The following is a 22,071-nucleotide window of genomic DNA, read 5'->3' as shown; positions in this document are numbered from 1 at the left end:
TCAGTCGCGTTCGTACTCGTACAGCGGTCAAGGTTATAATATGCGTTATAATGACGCTCCTACTGAATATGTATACTGGGACGACGTCAATGAACTCGTAGAGCGTCTGAAATTACTAATCGCGTCGAAACACGCAGGCAACACGTCTCATGATAACGAAATAGTTTCAATCGTTGAAGAGCTAAAAGAATCAGGTTTTATACGTTAGTTTAACGATGAGTCTGGACAAGTTTGGACGTTCTAGCGCGCTGCGACGACCCTTCACTAATACTGTGATTAGAAGCGCCCTCGATTATATGCCAGACGGAAACGTCAATATGAACAATTTAAAAATTTGCAATGTCCAAACGCCTAGCGACGACGGTGACGTGGCTAACAAAAAATATGTGGATGAGACAAGTAATTTATTAAAAATTGCATTGAGAAAGATTATTGGACAGAAACTCGAAGCGTACACGAAAAGATTGCAAATTGAAGACAAAACTAAGTTCTCGCGTCTTGAAGAACAACTGAAAATGAGTAGCACTACACTCGAAAATGAAATTATGCAGTTTCGCGAAGTTTTCCACCAAAAGCTAAGCGAAATGAGCGCAAAGAAAGATTTGGAAAAGCACATGACAAAAGTCGCCGTTTTGTCACAGCAATTTCATGATATTGTAACCAAAATGGAGCGACTTACGAACGAAAATGAGAATATAATGAAGGTATTGAAACAAAGGGTTTTAAATCCTCCATCGCAACCGAACACACATTATGAATAAAGAGAAGGTACAACTGGTTCGAGAACTGCACAAGCCGGCACGCAGAAATTATGCTCGCCGCCGGACTATAATACGAGGGATGGACGACCTGTGGCAAGCGGATCTGGCCCAATTAGATCGCTACAGCAAACAAAACAGAAATTTTAAATTCGTGCTGGTTGTGATAGACTGTTTCTCAAAATATGTATGGTGTCGCCCGTTGAAAACCAAAACCGGGGTCGAAGTCGCCAAGGCGTTTTCCAAAATTCTCAAGGACGGACGGCACCCTCAAAACTTGCAAACGGATCTCGGTAAAGAATTTTACAACGACACGTTTCTGAAACTTGTGGATAAGCATAAAATTAACCACTATAGTACGTATAACATAAAAAAGGCCTCAATTGTCGAACGGGTGATACGTACCCTCAAAGAGAAATTGTTTCGACATTTTTCTTTACGCGGGACGTACAAATGGATCGATGTGCTCGCCTCTATCGTTGATGAATACAATAACACAAAACATAGAACGACGGGTACGAAACCCATCGATGTGAGTAAGAGCAATGAAAAGAGAATTTTGAAAACCGCGTATAGTAGCATAAAAATATTCGGTCCTCGTAAACTTAAAGTCGGCGACATCGTTAGAATCAGCAAAGTCAAGCACGTTTTCAACAAAGGTTATACACCGAATTGGACCACGGAATTGTTTAAAATTGTTAAAGTACGGGTTACTAACCCCGTAACGTATTTGCTTCAAGATATGCAGGGTAAACCCATAATGGGCGGATTTTATGAAGAAGAATTGCAGAAGACAGTTAACCCGGACTTATATCTCGTCGAAAAGGTGTTGCGCAGACGAGGCAATATGGTTCTCGTGCGCTGGTTGGGATTGGATAAGTCGCACGATTCGTGGGTAGACAACGTAGACGTTTTGAAATAAATTTAGTCTCGATTTAGAAGTTCTGACATAAATACGTGTATATGATGGCTCAAGAGAAAATTGTGACATCCAACGAATTGTATAATTTATTGGAAAATTTCGAGTTGCAATTTCCTTCATCAGAAGTGCTCCCGTCCAGCTTCGTTCCTGTAGAGCAACAAACCAAAAAATCTGCGACCAAACGAAAACAAAGTGCGTCGGTCGTATCCCGCAAGAAGAAGAAGAAAACTACCACAAGTGAAGCGTTTGCAGCTCCAACGTCATCCGCTGATTGGCTCGAAGTGTTCACGGACGGTAGAGAAAAAAGTGTCATTTGTGAGGCATTCAATTTAAAAAGAAACTTGGCGTCTCAGTTGTCGGGATTAGAGTGCAATATCAACGAAATTGAAACACAAATTGCGCTTTTTAATACAGACTTGCAAGTGGCGCGGATGCAAGCTCAAGAGTGCACAATTTAATAATTTAGCATTTAACGAAATTGTAAAATAGTAATAATGTATATAATAAATAAATTATACAATTACAAACTTCTGTGTAATTATTATGCGGTGTTGTGGTGGTGGTAAAAAAGAAAATAGCGTCTAAATATATACATGTTTATTCTTGTTGCAATACAATGGAATACAATCAATACATAAAAGTCTTATCTACAGTTACATATGTTATAATAAAACCACAGTATTAATAGTTCAATGGACTATCAGAAAAGCGTAACTTTTTTCCATATTTCCTCTCATCGTGAAGCATTAAATTACATTCATCTTCAGTTTCTACAGTGAACAAAACTTCTTCAAAGCAGCTTTGACACCAAAATTGTTTATCGTGATATACATCATTCAAATTATTTATATCCAGCTGTAAATGATAGTGATCCAATAAAAGTCTAAAATTTTTCTTTTTAAATTTTTTAACTACTTGAAATATAAAGTGACAAGATTTACAAACTAAAATTTCCGAATATTTTATCCTGTAATAACTGACCCATAAACAGTAAGCGGATTCTCCGTCAAAATCAATGGTTGGAGTTGCCAAAATGCTATTTCTGTAAGACGATCCAAATCTCTTATTCAACAGAATGAATTCTAAATTTAATAAAGAATTGCCATCAGACTGGAGCGCTAATTGTTTAAGGTACTTCCATCTATATTTCGAATAATATTTAAATATTAGTATCGTTAGTTTCCAAGGCAAAGGTGACTCAAGCAAAAAATCAGCACTACACCTAATATTTTCGCAAATTGTTATAATACAAAGGCTTTCTAATGTAAGTTGTTTGACCATAATCTGTAACAAAAATATATTAAAAAATAATTACGGCACTTTATAATGTCCCCACGGAAGCGTTTCATATGAATTCGGCAAAAGATAACGTTTATCGTCTAAAGGACTCAAGGCAACTTTTGTTTGTTCGATGCTAAATACATTGTGAGTGTATGAACGAATGGTTCGTTGAGTGGCGTACTTTTCCCTAAAATTTGTTAAGCATTCTACGTAGTCATCAAATGAAATTTTATTTTTTACAATATTGTACTGAATACCCTTTGACTTTTTAACTACCGAACCCGTTAAAATTTTGAAAGTATACATTTTCGACCTTAACCCCGCATAATTGCGCTTTTTAATACAGACTTGCAAGTGGCGCGGATGCAAGCTCAAGAGTGCAAAAGAAAACTAGAACAATTTAATAATTTAGCATTTAACGAAATTGTAAAATAGTAATAATGTATATAATAAATAAATTATACAATTACAAACTTCTGTGTAATTATTATGCGGTGTTGTGGTGGTGGTAAAAAAGAAAATAGCGTCTAAATATATACATGTTTATTCTTGTTGCAATACAATGGAATACAATCAATACATAAAAGTCTTATCTACAGTTACATATGTTATAATAAAACCACAGTATTAATAGTTCAATGGACTATCAGAAAAGCGTAACTTTTTTCCATATTTCCTCTCATCGTGAAGCATTAAATTACATTCATCTTCAGTTTCTACAGTGAACAAAACTTCTTCAAAGCAGCTTTGACACCAAAATTGTTTATCGTGATATACATCATTCAAATTATTTATATCCAGCTGTAAATGATAGTGATCCAATAAAAGTCTAAAATTTTTCTTTTTAAATTTTTTAACTAGTTGAAATATAAAGTGACAAGATTTACAAACTAAAATTTCCGAATATTTTATCCTGTAATAACTGACCCATAAACAGTAAGCGGATTCTCCGTCAAAATCAATGGTTGGAGTTGCCAAAATGCTATTTCTGTAAGACGATCCAAATCTCTTATTCAACAGAATGAATTCTAAATTTAATAAAGAATTGCCATCAGACTGGAGCGCTAATTGTTTAAGGTACTTCCATCTATATTTCGAATAATATTTAAATATTAGTATCGTTAGTTTCCAAGGCAAAGGTGACTCAAGCAAAAAATCAGCACTACACCTAATATTTTCGCAAATTGTTATAATACAAAGGCTTTCTAATGTAAGTTGTTTGACCATAATCTGTAACAAAAATATATTAAAAAATAATTACGGCACTTTATAATGTCCCCACGGAAGCGTTTCATATGAATTCGGCAAAAGATAACGTTTATCGTCTAAAGGACTCAAGGCAACTTTTGTTTGTTCGATGCTAAATACATTGTGAGTGTATGAACGAATGGTTCGTTGAGTGGCGTACTTTTCCCTAAAATTTGTTAAGCATTCTACGTAGTCATCAAATGAAATTTTATTTTTTACAATATTGTACTGAATACCCTTTGACTTTTTAACTACCGAACCCGTTAAAATTTTGAAAGTATACATTTTCGACCTTAACCCCGCATAATGACTAATGATGGTGCCATTAGTCTCATCCTTCATCAACCCCAAAACCTTTTTGTTGATTTGCGGTATATTATAGGGATTGTCATTAGGATAATCAGACGTGTCAAATTTTGTTAAATCGGCCTTAATAACGCTTTCATATGCGTCATAACATTTGATATTATAAATGAAACTGTCCGTATCCATGTATTGAATTTTACATTTTTCGGGACCCAAATTTGGAAGCATGTAATTATAATGAAACTCGTACATGGTCGTTTTCGACAAATCCAATATGGACATTCCAATATAAAGTGGCTTATTAAAGCAAAGTTCCGATTTTTTTAATTCTATAAGCAACAAATTGTTATCAAGTATGGTTCTACTGTGAAATCTAGGACTAGAAATTAAATTTTTCGCACCGTAGCGACCATCCCACGCTTTAACAAATTTAACAATACGATGCTTGCGAATGTTTTCCATTGTTTTACCGTAAGCGGCATTATTAAACAATTTGTATAAATTTATACCAAATTTTGTCTTTGCTTGGGTTCTTAATTTATTATTATGATCGATATAACATTTCAACCAACGAGATTGGTTAAATTTTAATATTTTGTGAATTTTCTTTAGTACGAGACCGTTTTTGAGAGCCTGTTTTAAATTGCGATAGTGTATGACGTATTTTTCTTTATTATACAAAGTAGTCATTAGTTTTGGTAACTTTGAATTGGGGGGCACTCGATGTTCGGCACAAAATGGAAAATCTCTATGTGTGTCATGTAATTTCTGCGGGTATTCCAGGTCTACCTCTAGGATATATCCTTGGGAAGATTCATCTGGAATGTTCATGACATTAAATGAATCAATCTCTTGATGAGACATCCAGTCGAATCCTCCGTAAGGAAGAGGCTCGCACATGGCCTTGCCATAGAGGTTATTGACGTCAAAGTACATGATATAGGAATCATCCCTGGATGAATCGTAGTTGGGCATATATTTATTGTTGGCCTCCGCATATCTACCAACACACACCGAAATTCCACCTCGTATAGCCCGCTCGATAATCATAATTTGGTCAATGTCGCACAACGAAGGATGATCCGTTACCCATTTCAAATTTATTAATGTTAATCTCTAAATAAATAATATTATTTAAAGCCCACCCGGAATCACGTTCCTGAAACTCTGACATTTGATTTAAAATTTTATCTTGCACATTTTCAACAAACCAATCATTCAATTCTGTTCCTAAATCAACTACAGCATTTCCGGTACTCAGATATTTAACATCAACTTCGCCTTGGACATCATTTTTTGCCTTAATAAATTCACCGCAAAATGTGGTATTTACTTTCAGCAATAAAAATTTCTTTAAAATTTGACTAATTTTTTGTTGAAATATTGGACGAGAATCGTTTAAAAATTGAATTAAATCTTTATGAAGTAAATTAATTATGACACCAGTCTGAACTCTTCCCTGGAAACACGACGCTACCGATTCCCATACAACCATTTCATTTGTGTTTGTCTCGCGGCTACTACTTTGTAATCCCAATCCAAAATGCTTATGTTGATAATTAAGAATAATTTTTCTAATAGCTTTCAGATGTTGAATTGTAGTTTGTAATTTTCTTTTTAACCCAATAGATAAATCCTTTTCGTTAGAAACGATTTGGTTGCAAGATTCAATATTTTTATTTAGTCTCCTAAGCCACACATCACTATCTCTAAGAGTGAACTTGTCGGAAATATGCTTTTTTAATTTTTGTAAGGTTAAAATTAAGATTTGCGCTCTATGAATGATCTGCTTTACGCGCATCGTGGTTTATTAAATATATAACAGTAAATAAGACTTACCCTGTATAATATGTTGATTAATTTTGAATTATTTTGAATTTCTTTAAAGAGTTGGGCTTTCCAATATCTTTGGATCCCTCGTAGACCAGTTTGTACTGCCCCGACGCAAAGTGTTCTAGTCTCGGACGGAAAGCTTCTGTCACGCGAGTAGGAAGAAATACTACGGAATTTTCTAATTGCAGCAACACGGAATTGCCAAATTTTGTATTAACAATTTTGGCTCTAGTAATTTTAAACGGAACGCCTATCGGCAATTCATGCAGTTTGACAATCGGCTGCTCAAAATCACCTTCTGCAAGACAGGTTTGATTCAGTTGACTTAAGTCCATCTATAAATTATTATTAATTATTTTATCTCAAAATTAAAAAAATAAAAAAAACTTACGCTTAAGATTGCTGCTATTCTATTTGCGGTTACGGGTTGAGAGTACTAAGATGATCTTTAGGACCTTTATAAAATAATAACAAATGTTAAAGAATTAAAATAAGACAATAAAAAAGGTACTTACTGCTTTTTTGTACGAACACCAAACCACTAAGTTAGCTTCCACGTTGCACGAATAATACCAAAAACAACTACTGACAAAACAGAGAAAAATGAGATGTATTTATACGGTGCGAGAATACTTTCTAAAAGTTAACAAACGAAGACACCTCCACATGCGTTGCAACAAATTTTTCCCATTACGTTAATCCCACGGAGCAAATATAAAGGGGGCAATTAATTATTATTCTCAACAAGCAAAACAACTCGACATTTAGACTCGGCGCGTTATGAAATTCCACATCCCATACGGAGATTGTAAAAAATGAAAGCAAGTTGGCCTTGATCTTTTGCGGCAACATACGTTCGTCCAACGTCCGAAGCGGTTGCGTTCCCGTGTGAAAGCGTGTTGACCTTGAGACTCCTACCTGCACGGTTGTCTGGCGACAACATCGCGTCTATTCAAATCGGCGTTGGTGCTTGTGGGTAGAAGACCTTTCGACTTTTAATTCAACCATGGAAGGGAGTGCATGTGTATAAATACGTTGCATGTGTATTATAGACTATATTCAGTGCAATGAATACAGAAGTGCGATGTCCATTTCCCTACGACCCTACAACTGGTAAGTTTTATATTTTAATTACCTTTATACAGTGCGCGTCTTTTCTTGTGGGTTTCAGTTTGGGTTATCACTTTTTTGGTTAGTTTCTACCTGTTTTTAAAATATGATACTCATCTTTTTTACGTTGCATAATAACCGATTTAAATTGAGTGTTTTTAATATCTTTTAAATGACAGTGAATGGAAAAGGGAATTTTGGCTTTTAAAAAATAAACAATTTTTAAATTTGTTTCAAAAATGTTTTATTTTTTGTACTAAAAAATTGCAGTTTGCCTTTTTGACAATAATAATCGAATTAAATTGAGCGTTTTTAATATCTTTTAAATGACAGTGAATAGGGAATTTTGGCTTTTAAAAAATAAACAATTTTTAAAATTACTGAAAGTTTTGTTTCAAAAATGTGCGTTTTATGGGGAAAACGCGAAATATATACATATTTTTGTTTATTTTTTGTACTAAAAAATTGCAGTTTGCCCTTTTGACAGTGAATTGAAACGTGAATTTTGGTATGCGCGTATAACTTAAAAAACAATTTTTAAAATTATTTGATAACCCCCCTTTTTGGAAGTTTTGTTTAAAAAAAAAAAATGTGTGTTTTATAGGAAACGCTACATATCATACTTTGTTTTGTTCTAGAAAAAATCGCGGTTTGTCCGTATGACAAGTCGCATATTATGTTGGCGCATCGCTTAGGGCGTCACATATTCAAATCACACAAAGAGTACCGGGGGTTAGAATTCCCGGTACGACATGAAACGACAAGGGAACATCACCAGCAGCAGGAGCAACCCGGTGGATCAAAAGAAACAAAGGAGCAGCAGGAGTACCCGGGTGGGTGGTCGACGGAGTGGGACGGCGAGGAGTGCACTTCGTATTTAGATTTCCTCCGGGAACGGGAAGAAGAACAACGCAAGGAACAGGAACAATGGGATGGTCGACTGAATCGACATAAAAAGAAGAAGAAACTCCTCGCCAGACCAATTTTATAAATAAAATAAAATAAAATGTATTAAAATTCAAGTTTATTTAATTATCCTCCCGATCCACCGCGTCACCGCGCCGCACCGTCACCGCCCTCTACCGGGGGGGCCTACGACGGTCGGAGCGCGCGACATCTAGCAGCGACGGGCGGAACCGGGGCAAAACAGGACGCTACACAAGCGCGCGACATCTAGCAGCGACGGGCGGAACCGGGGCAAAACAGGACGCTACACAAGCTGGGTGGGGGGCGGAGCGCACTCTGGTAGACAGGGGGGACACTAGGACGCCACGCGCGGGGGGCCCCCGCTGCGGGGGGGTTAGGAAATTGAGGTTATGTACGGTTTCTGTTGCTTATATCGGCACTATACATCTACTAATCTGTTTAAAATGACAAAGAAAAACCTATTATCAATTCAAGGAAGTGAATTTTTAAGTATTTATCTGCAGTTTTAATGTAGATTTCAGTTCGCTAAGTTATGAAAATGCATGTTTTGGCTATAATCTTCCGTAAATCAAGGGCGAAAACCAATTATTTGTCCCAAAAGAAGGTGTTTTAAGTATATATCTGCATTTCTAAGGTAGATTTGGGTACAATAAGAGGCCAAAAAGCAGATTCTGGCTAAGATTTTATCGAAATCGGCCACTATTTGACTCAGAAAGGTTGCCTTACGTCGAAATCTAATAGTTTAATAAGGTTTTCGTTACTAAAATGCCCAAAGACGCCGATTTTGACTAGAATTTGAAAGATATTGACATGAATATATAACTGTTTGTATCAAAAAATGATAGTTTAAACTGATATTTGCAGTTTTGATGCGGTTTTAGATACGATATGAATCGAAGAAGCCGATTTTGACTGGAATCTGTTTAAAATGACAAAGAAAAACCTATTATCAATTCAAGGAAGTGAATTTTTAAGTAGTTATCTGCAGTTTTAATGTAGATTTCAGTTCGCTAAGTTATGAAAATGCATGTTTTGGCTATAATCTTCCGTAAATCAAGGGCGAAAACCAATTATTTGTCCCAAAAGAAGGTGTTTTAAGTATATATCTGCATTTCTAAGGTAGATTTGGGTACAATAAGAGGCAAAAAGCAGATTCTGACTAAGATTTTATCGAAATCGGCAACTATTTGACTCAGAAAGGTTGCCTTACGTCGAAATCTAATAGTTTATTAAGGTTTTCGTTACTAAAATGCCCAAAGACGCCGATTTTGACTAGAATTTGAAAGATATTGAGATGAATATATAACTGTTTGTATCAAAAAATGATAGTTTAAACTGATATTTGTAGTTTTGATGCGGTTTTAGATACGATATGAATCGAAGAAGCCGATTTTGACTGGAATCTGTTTAAAATGACAAAGAAGAACCTATTATCAATTCAAGGAAGTGAATTTTTAAGTAGTTATCTGCAGTTTTAATGTAGATTTCAGTTCGCTAAGTTATGAAAATGCATGTTTTGGCTATAATCTTCCGTAAATCAAGGGCGAAAACCAATTATTTGTCCCAAAAGAAGGTGTTTTAAGTATATATCTGCATTTCTAAGGTAGATTTGGGTACAATAAGAGTCGAAAAAGCAGATTCTGACTAAGATTTTATCGAAATCGGCAACTATTTGACTCAGAAAGGTTGCCTTACGTCGAAATCTAATAGTTTATTAAGGTTTTCGTTACTAAAATGCCCAAAGACGCCGATTTTGACTAGAATTTGAAAGATATTGACATGAATATATAACTGTTTGTATCAAAAAATGATAGTTTAAACTGATATTTGCAGTTTTGATGCGGTTTTAGATACGATATGAATCGAAGAAGCCGATTTTGACTGGAATCTGTTTAAAATGACAAAGAAAAAGCTATTATCAATTCAAGGAAGTGAATTTTTAAGTAGTTATCTGAAGTTTTAATGTAGATTTCAGTTCGCTAAGTTATGAAAATGCATGTTTTGGCTATAATCTTCCGTGAATCAAGGGCGAAAACCAATTATTTGTCCCAAAAGAAGGTGTTTTAAGTATACATCTGCATTTCTAAGGTAGATTTGGGTACAATAAGAGGCGAAAAAGCAGATTCTCGGCAACTATTTGACTTAGAAAGGTTGCCTTACGTCGAAATCTAATAGTTTATTAAGGTTTTCGTTACTAAAATGCCCAAAGACGCCGATTTTGACTAGAATTTGAAAGATATTGAGATGAATATATAACTGTTTGTATCAAAAAATGATAGTTTAAACTGATATTTGCAGTTTTGATGCGGTTTTAGATACGATATGAATCGAAGAAGCCGATTTTGACTGGAATCTGTTTAAAATGACAAAGAAAAACCTATTATCAATTCAAGGAAGTGAATTTTTAAGTATTTATCTGCAGTTTTAATGTAGATTTCAGTTCGCTAAGTTATGAAAATGCATGTTTTGGCTATAATCTTCCGTAAATCAAGGGCGAAAACCAATTATTTGTCCCAAAAGAAGGTGTTTTAAGTATATATCTGCATTTCTAAGGTAGATTTGGGTACAATAAGAGTCGAAAAAGCAGATTCTGACTAAGATTTTATCGAAATCGGCAACTATTTGACTCAGAAAGGTTGCCTTACGTCGAAATCTAATAGTTTATTAAGGTTTTCGTTACTAAAATGCCCAAAGACGCCGATTTTGACTAGAATTTGAAAGATATTGACATGAATATATAACTGTTTGTATCAAAAAATGATAGTTTAAACTGATATTTGCAGTTTTGATGCGGTTTTAGATACGATATGAATCGAAGAAGCCGATTTTGACTGGAATCTGTTTAAAATGACAAAGAAAAAGCTATTATCAATTTAAGGAAGTGAATTTTTAAGTAGTTATCTGAAGTTTTAATGTAGATTTCAGTTCGCTAAGTTATGAAAATGCATGTTTTGGCTATAATCTTCCGTGAATCAAGGGCGAAAACCAATTATTTGTCCCAAAAGAAGGTGTTTTAAGTATACATCTGCATTTCTAAGGTAGATTTGGGTACAATAAGAGGCGAAAAAGCAGATTTTCGGCAACTATTTGACTTAGAAAGGTTGCCTTACGTCGAAATCTAATAGTTTATTAAGGTTTTCGTTACTAAAATGCCCAAAGACGCCGATTTTGACTAGAATTTGAAAGATATTGACATGAATATATAACTGTTTGTATCAAAAAATGATAGTTTAAACTGATATTTGCAGTTTTGATGCGGTTTTAGATACGATATGAATCGAAGAAGCCGATTTTGACTGGAATCTGTTTAAAATGACAAAGAAAAACCTATTATCAATTCAAGGAAGTGAATTTTTAAGTATTTATCTGCAGTTTTAATGTAGATTTCAGTTCGCTAAGTTATGAAAATGCATGTTTTGGCTATAATCTTCCGTAAATCAAGGGCGAAAACCAATTATTTGTCCCAAAAGAAGGTGTTTTAAGTATATATCTGCATTTCTAAGGTAGATTTGGGTACAATAAAAGGCGAAAAAGCAGATTCTGACTTAGATTTTATCGAAATCGGCAACTATTTGACTCAGAAAGGTTGCCTTACGTCGAAATCTAATAGTTTAATAAGGTTTTCGTTGCTAAAATGCTCAAAGACGCCGATTTTGACTAGAATTTGAAAGATATTGACATGAATATATAACTGTTTGTATCAAAAAATGATAGTTTAAACTGATATTTGCAGTTTTGATGCGGTTTTAGATACGATATGAATCGAAGAAGCCGATTTTGACTGGAATCTGTTTAAAATGACAAAGAAAAACCTATTATCAATTCAAGGAAGTGAATTTTTAAGTATTTATCTGCAGTTTTAATGTTGATTTCAGTTCGCTAAGTTATGAAAATGCATGTTTTGGCTATAATCTTCCGTAAATCAAGGGCGAAAACCAATTATTTGTCCCAAAAGAAGGTGTTTTAAGTATATATCTGCATTTCTAAGGTAGATTTGCGTACAATAAGAGGCGAAAAAGCAGATTCTCGGCAACTATTTGACTTAGAAAGGTTGCCTTACGTCGAAATCTAATAGTTTATTAAGGTTTTCGTTACTAAAATGCCCAAAGACGCCGATTTTGACTAGAATTTGAAAGATATTGACATGAATATATAACTGTTTGTATCAAAAAATGATTGTTTAAACTGATATTTGCAGTTTTGATGCGGTTTTAGATACGATATGAATCGAAGAAGCCGATTTTGACTGGAATCTGTTTAAAATGACAAAGAAAAACCTATTATCAATTCAAGGAAGTGAATTTTAAGTATTTATCTGCAGTTTTAATGTAGATTTCAGTTCGCTAAGTTATGAAAATGCATGTTTTGGCTATAATCTTCCGTAAATCAAGGGCGAAAACCAATTATTTGTCCCAAAAGAAGGTGTTTTAAGTATATATCTGCATTTCTAAGGTAGATTTGGGTACAATAAGAGGCGAAAAAGCAGATTCTCGGCAACTATTTGACTTAGAAAGGTTGCCTTACGTCGAAATCTAATAGTTTATTAAGGTTTTCGTTACTAAAATGCCCAAAGACGCCGATTTTGACTAGAATTTGAAAGATATTGACATGAATATATAACTGTTTGTATCAAAAAATGATAGTTTAAACTGATATTTGCAGTTTTGATGCGGTTTTAGATACGATATGAATCGAAGAAGCCGATTTTGACTGGAATCTGTTTAAAATGACAAAGAAAAACCTATTATCAATTCAAGGAAGTGAATTTTTAAGTATTTATCTGCAGTTTTAATGTAGATTTCAGTTCGCTAAGTTATGAAAATGCATGTTTTGGCTATAATCTTCCGTAAATCAACTGCGAAAACCAATTATTTGTCCCAAAAGAAGGTGTTTTAAGTATATATCTGCATTTCTAAGGTAGATTTGGGTACAATAAGAGGCGAAAAAGCAGATTCTGACTAAGATTTTATCGAAATCGGCAACTATTTGACTCAAAAAGGTTGCCTTACGTCGAAATCTAATAGTTTAATAAGGTTTTCGTTACTAAAATGCTCAAAGACGCCGATTTTGACTAGAATTTGAAAGATATTGACATGAATATATAACTGTCTGTATCAAAAAATGATAGTTTAAACTGATATTTGCAGTTTTGATGCGGTTTTAGATACGATATGAATCGAAGAAGCCGATTTTGACTGGAATCTGTTTAAAATGACAAAGAAAAACCTATTATCAATTCAAGGAAGTGAATTTTTAAGTATTTATCTGCAGTTTTAATGTAGATTTCAGTTCGCTAAGTTATGAAAATGCATGTTTTGGCTATAATCTTCCGTAAATCAAGGGCGAAAACCAATTATTTGTCCCAAAAGAAGGTGTTTTAAGTATATATCTGCATTTCTAAGGTAGATTTGGGTACAATAAGAGGCCAAAAAGCAGATTCTGGCTAAGATTTTATCGAAATCGGCCACTATTTGACTCAGAAAGGTTGCCTTACGTCGAAATCTAATAGTTTATTAAGGTTTTCGTTACTAAAATGCCCAAAGACGCCGATTTTGACTAGAATTTAAAAGATATTGACATGAATATATAACTGTTTGTATCAAAAAATGATAGTTTAAACTGATATTTGCAGTTTTGATGCGGTTTTAGATACGATATGAATCGAAGAAGCCGATTTTGACTGGAATCTGTTTAAAATGACAATGAAAAACCTATTATCAATTCAAGGAAGTGAATTTTTAAGTAGTTATCTGCAGTTTTAATGTAGATTTCTGTTCGCTAAGTTATGAAAATGCATGTTTTGGCTATAATCTTCCGTAAATCAAGGGCGAAAACCAATTATTTGTCCCAAAAAAAGGTGTTCTAAGTATATATCTGCATTTCTAAGGTAGATTTGGTTACAATAAGAGGCGAAAAAGCAGATTCTGACTAAGATTTTATCGAAATCGGCAACTATCTGACTCAGAATGGTTGCCTTACATCGAAATCTAATAGTTTATTAAGGTTTTCGTTACTAAAATGCCCAAAGACGCCGATTTTGACTAGAATTTGAAAGATATTGACATGAATATATAACTGTTTGTATCAAAAAATGATAGTTTAAACTGATATTTGCAGTTTTGATGCGGTTTTAGATACGATATGAATCGAAGAAGCCGATTTTGACTGGAATCTGTTTAAAATGACAAAGAAAAACCTATTATCAATTCAAGGAATTGAATTTTTAAGTATTTATCTGCAGTTTTAATGTAGATTTCAGTTCGCTAAGTTATGAAAATGCATGTTTTGGCTATAATCTTCCGTAAATCAAGGGCGAAAACCAATTATTTTTCCCAAAAGAAGGTGTTTTAAGTATATATCTGCATTTCTAAGGTAGATTTGGGTACAATAAGAGGCGAAAAAGCAGATTCTGACTTAGATTTTATCGAAATCGGCAACTATTTGACTCAGAAAGGTTGCCTTACGTCGAAATCTAATAGTTTAATTAGGTTTTCGTTGCTAAAATGCTCAAAGACGCCGATTTTGACTAGAATTTGAAAGATATTGACATGAATATATAACTGTTTGTATCAAAAAATGATAGTTTAAACTGATATTTGCAGTTTTGATGCGGTTTTAGATACGATATGAATCGAAGAAGCCGATTTTGACTGGAATCTGTTTAAAATGACAAAGAAAAACCTATTATCAATTCAAGGAAGTGAATTTTTAAGTATTTATCTGCAGTTTTAATGTAGATTTCAGTTCGCTAAGTTATGAAAATGCATGTTTTGGCTATAATCTTCCGTAAATCAAGGGCGAAAACCAATTATTTGTCCCAAAAGAAGGTGTTTTAAGTATATATCTGCATTTCTAAGGTAGATTTGGGTACAATAAGAGGCGAAAAACAGATTCTCGGCAACTATTTGACTTAGAAAGGTTGCCTTACGTCGAATTCTAATTGTTTATTAAGGTTTTCGTTACTAAAATGCCCAAAGACGCCGATTTTGACTAGAATTTGAAAGATATTGACATGAATATATAACTGTTTGTATCAAAAAATGATAGTTTAAACTGATATTTGCAGTTTTGATGCGGTTTTAGATACGATATGAATCGATGAAGCCGATTTTGACTGGAATCTGTTTAAAATGACAAAGAAAAACCTATTATCAATTCAAGGAAGTGAATTTTTAAGTAGTTATCTGCAGTTTTAATGTAGATTTCAGTTCGCTAAGTTATGAAAATGCATGTTTTGGCTATAATCTTCCGTGAATCAAGGGCGAAAACCAATTATTTGTCCCAAAAGAAGGTGTTTTAAGTATATATCTGCATTTCTAAGGTAGATTTGGGTACAATAAGAGGCGAAAAAGCAGATTCTCTTCAACTATTTGACTTAGAAAGGTTGCCTTACGTCGAAATCTAATAGTTTATTAAGGTTTTCGTTACTAAAATGCCCAAAGACGCCGATTTTGACTAGAATTTGAAAGATATTGACATGAATATATAACTGTTTGTATCAAAAAATGATAGTTTAAACTGATATTTGCAGTTTTGATGCGGTTTTAGATACGATATGAATCGAAGAAGCCGATTTTGACTGGAATCTGTTTAAATTGACAAAGAAAAACCTATTATCAATTCAAGGAAGTGAATTTTTAAGTATTTATCTGCAGTTTTAATGTAGATTTCAGTTCGCTAAGTTATGAAAATGCATGTTTTGGCTATAATCTTCCGTAAATCAAGGGCGAAAACCAATTATTTGTCCCAAAAGAAGGTGTTTTAAGTATATATCTGCATTTCTAAGGTAGATTTGGGTACAATAAGAGGCGAAAAAGCAGATTCTGACTAAGATTTTATCGAAATCGGCAACTATTTGACTCAGAAAGGTTGCCTTACGTCGAAATCTAATAGTTTAATAAGGTTTTCGTTACTAAAATGCTCAAAGACGCCGATTTTGACTAGAATTTGAAAGATATTGACATGAATATATAACTGTTTGTATCAAAAAATGATAGTTTAAACTGATATTTGCAGTTTTGATGCGGTTTTAGATACGATATGAACCGAAGAAGCCGATTTTGACTGGAATCTGTTTAAAATGACAAAGAAAAACCTATTATCAATTCAAGGAAGTGAATTTTTAAGTATTTATCTGCAGTTTTAATGTAGATTTCAGTTCGCTAAGTTATGAAAATGCATGTTTTGGCTATAATCTTCCGTGAATCAAGGGCGAAAACCAATTATTTGTCCCAAAAGAAGATGTTTTAAGTATATATCTGCATTTCTAAGGTAGATTTGGGTACAATAAGAGGCGAAAAAGCAGATTCTCGGCAACTATTTGACTTAGAAAGGTTGCCTTACGTCGAAATCTAATAGTTTATTAAGGTTTTCGTTACTAAAATGCCCAAAGACGCCGATTTTGACTAGAATTTGAAAGATATTGACATGAATATATAACTGTTTGTATAAAAAATGATAGTTTAAACTGATATTTGCAGTTTTGATGCGGTTTTAGATACGATATGAATCGAAGAAGCCGATTTTGACTGGAATCTGTTTAAAATGACAAAGAAAAACCTATTATCAATTCAAGGAAGTGAATTTTTAAGTATTTATCTGCAGTTTTAATGTAGATTTCAGTTCGCTAAGTTATGAAAATGCATGTTTCGGCTATAATCTTCCGTAAATCAAAGGCGAAAACCAATTATTTGTCCCAAAAGAAGGTGTTTTAAGTATATATCTGCATTTCTAAGGAAGATTTGGGTACAATAAGAGGCGAAAAATCAGATTCTGACTAAGATTTTATCGAAATCGGCAACTATTTGACTCAGAAAGGTTGCCTTACGTCGAAATCTAATAGTTTAATAAGGTTTTCGTTACTAAAATGCTCAAAGACGCCGATTTTGACTAGAATTTGAAAGATATTGACATGAATATATAACTGTTTGTATCAAAAAATGATAGTTTAAACTGATATTTGCAGTTTTGATGCGGTTTTAGATACGATATGAATCGAAGAAGCCGATTTTGATTGGAATCTGTTTAAAATGACAAAGAAAAACCTATTATCAATTCAAGGAAGTGAATTTTTAAGTATTTATCTGCAGTTTTAATGTAGATTTCAGTTCGCTAAGTTATGAAAATGCATGTTTTGGCTATAATCTTCCGTAAATCAAGGGCGAAAACCAATTATTTGTCCCAAAAGAAGGTGTTTTAAGTATATATCTGCATTTCTAAGGTAGATTTGGGTACAATAAGAGGCCAAAAAGCAGATTCTGGCTAAGATTTTATCGAAATCGGCCACTATTTGACTCAGAAAGGTTGCCTTACGTCGAAATCTAATAGTTTATTAAGGTTTTCGTTACTAAAATGCCCAAAGACGCCGATTTTGACTAGAATTTAAAAGATATTGACATGAATATATAACTGTTTGTATCAAAAAATGATAGTTTAAACTGATATTTGCAGTTTTGATGCGGTTTTAGATACGATATGAATCGAAGAAGCCGATTTTGACTGGAATCTGTTTAAAATGACAAAGAAAAACCTATTATCAATTCAAGGAAGTGAATTTTTAAGTAGTTATCTGCAGTTTCAATGTAGATTTCAGTTCGCTAAGTTATGAAAATGCATGTTTTGGCTATAATCCGTAAATCAAGGGCGAAAACCAATTATTTGTCCCAAAAGAAGGTGTTTTAAGTATATATCTGCATTTCTAAGGTAGATTTGGGTACAATAAGAGGCGAAAAGGCAGATTCTGACTAAGATTTTATCGAAATCGGCAACTATTTGACTCACAAAAGTTGCCTTACGTCGAAATCTAATAGTTTATTAAGGTTTTCGTTACTAAAATGCCCAAAGACGCCGATTTTGACTAGAATTTGAAAGATATTGACATGAATATATAACTGTTTGTATCAAAAAATGATAGTTTAAACTGATATTTGCAGTTTTGATGCGGTTTTAGATACGATATGAATCGAAGAAGCCGATTTTGACTGGAATCTGTTTAAAATGACAAAGAAAAACCTATTATCAATTCAAGGAAGTGAATTTTTAAGTAGTTATCTGCAGTTTTAATGTAGATTTCAGTTCGCTAAGTTATGAAAATGCATGTTTTGGCTATAATCTTCCGTAAATCAAGGGCGAAAACCAATTATTTGTCCCAAAAGAAGGTGTTTTAAGTATACATCTGCATTTCTAAGGTAGATTTGGGTACAATAAGAGGCGAAAAAGCAGATTCTGACTAAGATTTTATCGAAATCGGCAACTATTTGACTCAGAAAGGTTGCCTTACGTCGAAATCTAATAGTTTATTAAGGTTTTCGTTACTAAAATGCCCAAAGACGCCGATTTTGACTAGAATTTGAAAGATATTGACATGAATATATAACTGTTTGTATCAAAAAATGATAGTTTAAACTGATATTTGCAGTTTTGATGCGGTTTTAGATACGATATGAATCGAAGAAGCCGATTTTGACTGGAATCTGTTTAAAATGACAAAGAAAAACCTATTATCAATTCAAGGAAGTGAATTTTTAAGTATTTATCTGCAGTTTTAATGTAGATTTCAGTTCGCTAAGTTATGAAAATGCATGTTTTGGCTATAATCTTCCGTAAATCAAGGGCGAAAACCAATTATTTGTCCCAAAAGAAGGTGTTTTAAGTATATATCTGCATTTCTAAGGTAGATTTGGGTACAATAAGAGGCGAAAAAGCAGATTCTGACTAAGATTTTATCGAAATCGGCAACTATTTGACTCAGAAAGGTTGCCTTACGTCGAAATCTAATAGTTTAATAAGGTTTTCGTTACTAAAATGCTCAAAGACGCCGATTTTGACTAGAATTTGAAAGATATTGACATGAATATATAACTGTTTGTATCAAAAAATGATAGTTTAAACTGATATTTGCAGTTTTGATGCGGTTTTAGATACGATATGAATCGAAGAAGCCGATTTTGACTGGAATCTGTTTAAAATGACAAAGAAAAACCTATTATCAATTCAAGGAAGTGAATTTTTAAGTATTTATCTGCAGTTTTAATGTAGATTTCAGTTCGCTAAGTTATGAAAATGCATGTTTTGGCTATAATCTTCCGTGAATCAAGGGCGAAAACCAATTATTTGTCCCAAAAGAAGATGTTTTAAGTATATATCTGCATTTCTAAGGTAGATTTGGGTACAATAAGAGGCGAAAAAGCAGATTCTCGGCAACTATTTGACTTAGAAAGGTTGCCTTACGTCGAAATCTAATAGTTTATTAAGGTTTTCGTTACTAAAATGCCCAAAGACGCCGATTTTGACTAGAATTTGAAAGATATTGACATGAATATATAACTGTTTGTATCAAAAAATGATAGTTTAAACTGATATTTGCAGTTTTGATGCGGTTTTAGATACGATATGAATCGAAGAAGCCGATTTTGACTGGAATCTGTTTAAAATGACAAAGAAAAACCTATTATCAATTCAAGGAAGTGAATTTTTAAGTATTTATCTGCAGTTTTAATGTAGATTTCAGTTCGCTAAGTTATGAAAATGCATGTTTCGGCTATAATCTTCCGTAAATCAAAGGCGAAAACCAATTATTTGTCCCAAAAGAAGGTGTTTTAAGTATATATCTGCATTTCTAAGGAAGATTTGGGTACAATAAGAGGCGAAAAATCAGATTCTGACTAAGATTTTATCGAAATCGGCAACTATTTGACTCAGAAAGGTTGCCTTACGTCGAAATCTAATAGTTTAATAAGGTTTTCGTTACTAAAATGCTCAAAGACGCCGATTTTGACTAGAATTTGAAAGATATTGACATGAATATATAACTGTTTGTATCAAAAAATGATAGTTTAAACTGATATTTGCAGTTTTGATGCGGTTTTAGATACGATATGAATCGAAGAAGCCGATTTTGATTGGAATCTGTTTAAAATGACAAAGAAAAACCTATTATCAATTCAAGGAAGTGAATTTTTAAGTATTTATCTGCAGTTTTAATGTAGATTTCAGTTCGCTAAGTTATGAAAATGCATGTTTTGGCTATAATCTTCCGTAAATCAAGGGCGAAAACCAATTATTTGTCCCAAAAGAAGGTGTTTTAAGTATATATCTGCATTTCTAAGGTAGATTTGGGTACAATAAGAGGCCAAAAAGCAGATTCTGGCTAAGATTTTATCGAAATCGGCCACTATTTGACTCAGAAAGGTTGCCTTACGTCGAAATCTAATAGTTTATTAAGGTTTTCGTTACTAAAATGCCCAAAGACGCCGATTTTGACTAGAATTTAAAAGATATTGACATGAATATATAACTGTTTGTATCAAAAAATGATAGTTTAAACTGATATTTGCAGTTTTGATGCGGTTTTAGATACGATATGAATCGAAGAAGCCGATTTTGACTGGAATCTGTTTAAAATGACAAAGAAAAACCTATTATCAATTCAAGGAAGTGAATTTTTAAGTAGTTATCTGCAGTTTCAATGTAGATTTCAGTTCGCTAAGTTATGAAAATGCATGTTTTGGCTATAATCCGTAAATCAAGGGCGAAAACCAATTATTTGTCCCAAAAGAAGGTGTTTTAAGTATATATCTGCATTTCTAAGGTTGATTTGGGTACAATAAGAGGCGAAAAGGCAGATTCTGACTAAGATTTTATCGAAATCGGCAACTATTTGACTCACAAAAGTTGCCTTACGTCGAAATCTAATAGTTTATTAAGGTTTTCGTTACTAAAATGCCCAAAGACGCCGATTTTGACTAGAATTTGAAAGATATTGACATGAATATATAACTGTTTGTATCAAAAAATGATAGTTTAAACTGATATTTGCAGTTTTGATGCGGTTTTAGATACGATATGAATCGAAGAAGCCGATTTTGACTGGAATCTGTTTAAAATGACAAAGAAAAACCTATTATCAATTCAAGGAAGTGAATTTTTAAGTAGTTATCTGCAGTTTTAATGTAGATTTCAGTTCGCTAAGTTATGAAAATGCATGTTTTGGCTATAATCTTCCGTAAATCAAGGGCGAAAACCAATTATTTGTCCCAAAAGAAGGTGTTTTAAGTATACATCTGCATTTCTAAGGTAGATTTGGGTACAATAAGAGGCGAAAAAGCAGATTCTGACTAAGATTTTATCGAAATCGGCAACTATTTGACTCAGAAAGGTTGCCTTACGTCGAAATCTAATAGTTTATTAAGGTTTTCGTTACTAAAATGCCCAAAGACGCCGATTTTGACTAGAATTTGAAAGATATTGACATGAATATATAACTGTTTGTATCAAAAAATGATAGTTTAAACTGATATTTGCAGTTTTGATGCGGTTTTAGATACGATATGAATCGAAGAAGCCGATTTTGACTGGAATCTGTTTAAAATGACAAAGAAAAACCTATTATCAATTGAAGGAAGTGAATTTTTAAGTAGTTATCTGCAGTTTTAATGTAGATTTCAGTTCGCTAAGTTATGAAAATGCATGTTTTGGCTATAATCTTCCGTAAATCTAGGGCGAAAACCAATTATTTGTCCCAAAAGAAGGTGTTTTAAGTATATATCTGCATTTCTAAGGTAGATTTGGGTACAATAAGAGGCGAAAAAGCAGATTCTGACTAAGATTTTATCGAAATCGGCAACTATTTGACTCAGAAAGGTTGCCTTACGTCGAAATCTAATAGTTTATTAAGGTTTTCGTTAC

At 33.3% G+C, this 22,071-nt stretch overlaps 2 protein-coding genes across 2 annotated transcripts; one reads left to right on the top strand and one right to left on the bottom strand.

Moving 5' to 3' along the window:
* Positions 1-3,514: 3,514 nt before the first annotated feature.
* Positions 3,515-6,554, bottom strand: LOC132699380 (uncharacterized). Its single transcript, XM_060666045.1, has 2 exons — positions 6,355-6,554; positions 3,515-4,191 (listed from the first exon to the last, which is right to left on the bottom strand). The coding sequence occupies exon 2, from the start codon at positions 4,186-4,188 to the stop codon at positions 3,589-3,591; it is 600 nt and encodes a 199-aa protein (XP_060522028.1). The 5' UTR covers positions 4,189-4,191; positions 6,355-6,554; the 3' UTR covers positions 3,515-3,588.
* Positions 6,555-6,741: 187 nt separating this feature from the next.
* LOC132699379 (uncharacterized) lies at positions 6,742-8,701 on the top strand. The gene is made up of 2 exons (XM_060666043.1): positions 6,742-7,461; positions 8,097-8,701. The coding sequence occupies exons 1-2, from the start codon at positions 7,416-7,418 to the stop codon at positions 8,447-8,449; spliced, it is 399 nt and encodes a 132-aa protein (XP_060522026.1). The 5' UTR covers positions 6,742-7,415; the 3' UTR covers positions 8,450-8,701.
* The last annotated feature ends 13,370 nt before the right edge of the window (positions 8,702-22,071 follow it).

This window comes from Cylas formicarius, unplaced genomic scaffold, assembly GCF_029955315.1.
Source record: "Cylas formicarius isolate icCylForm1 unplaced genomic scaffold, icCylForm1.1 PGA_scaffold_3__17_contigs__length_32017465, whole genome shotgun sequence".
Lineage (NCBI taxonomy): Eukaryota > Metazoa > Arthropoda > Insecta > Coleoptera > Brentidae > Cylas > Cylas formicarius.
Note: the sequence above shows the minus strand (reverse complement) of the source record. Positions and strands in the feature narration are given on the sequence as shown.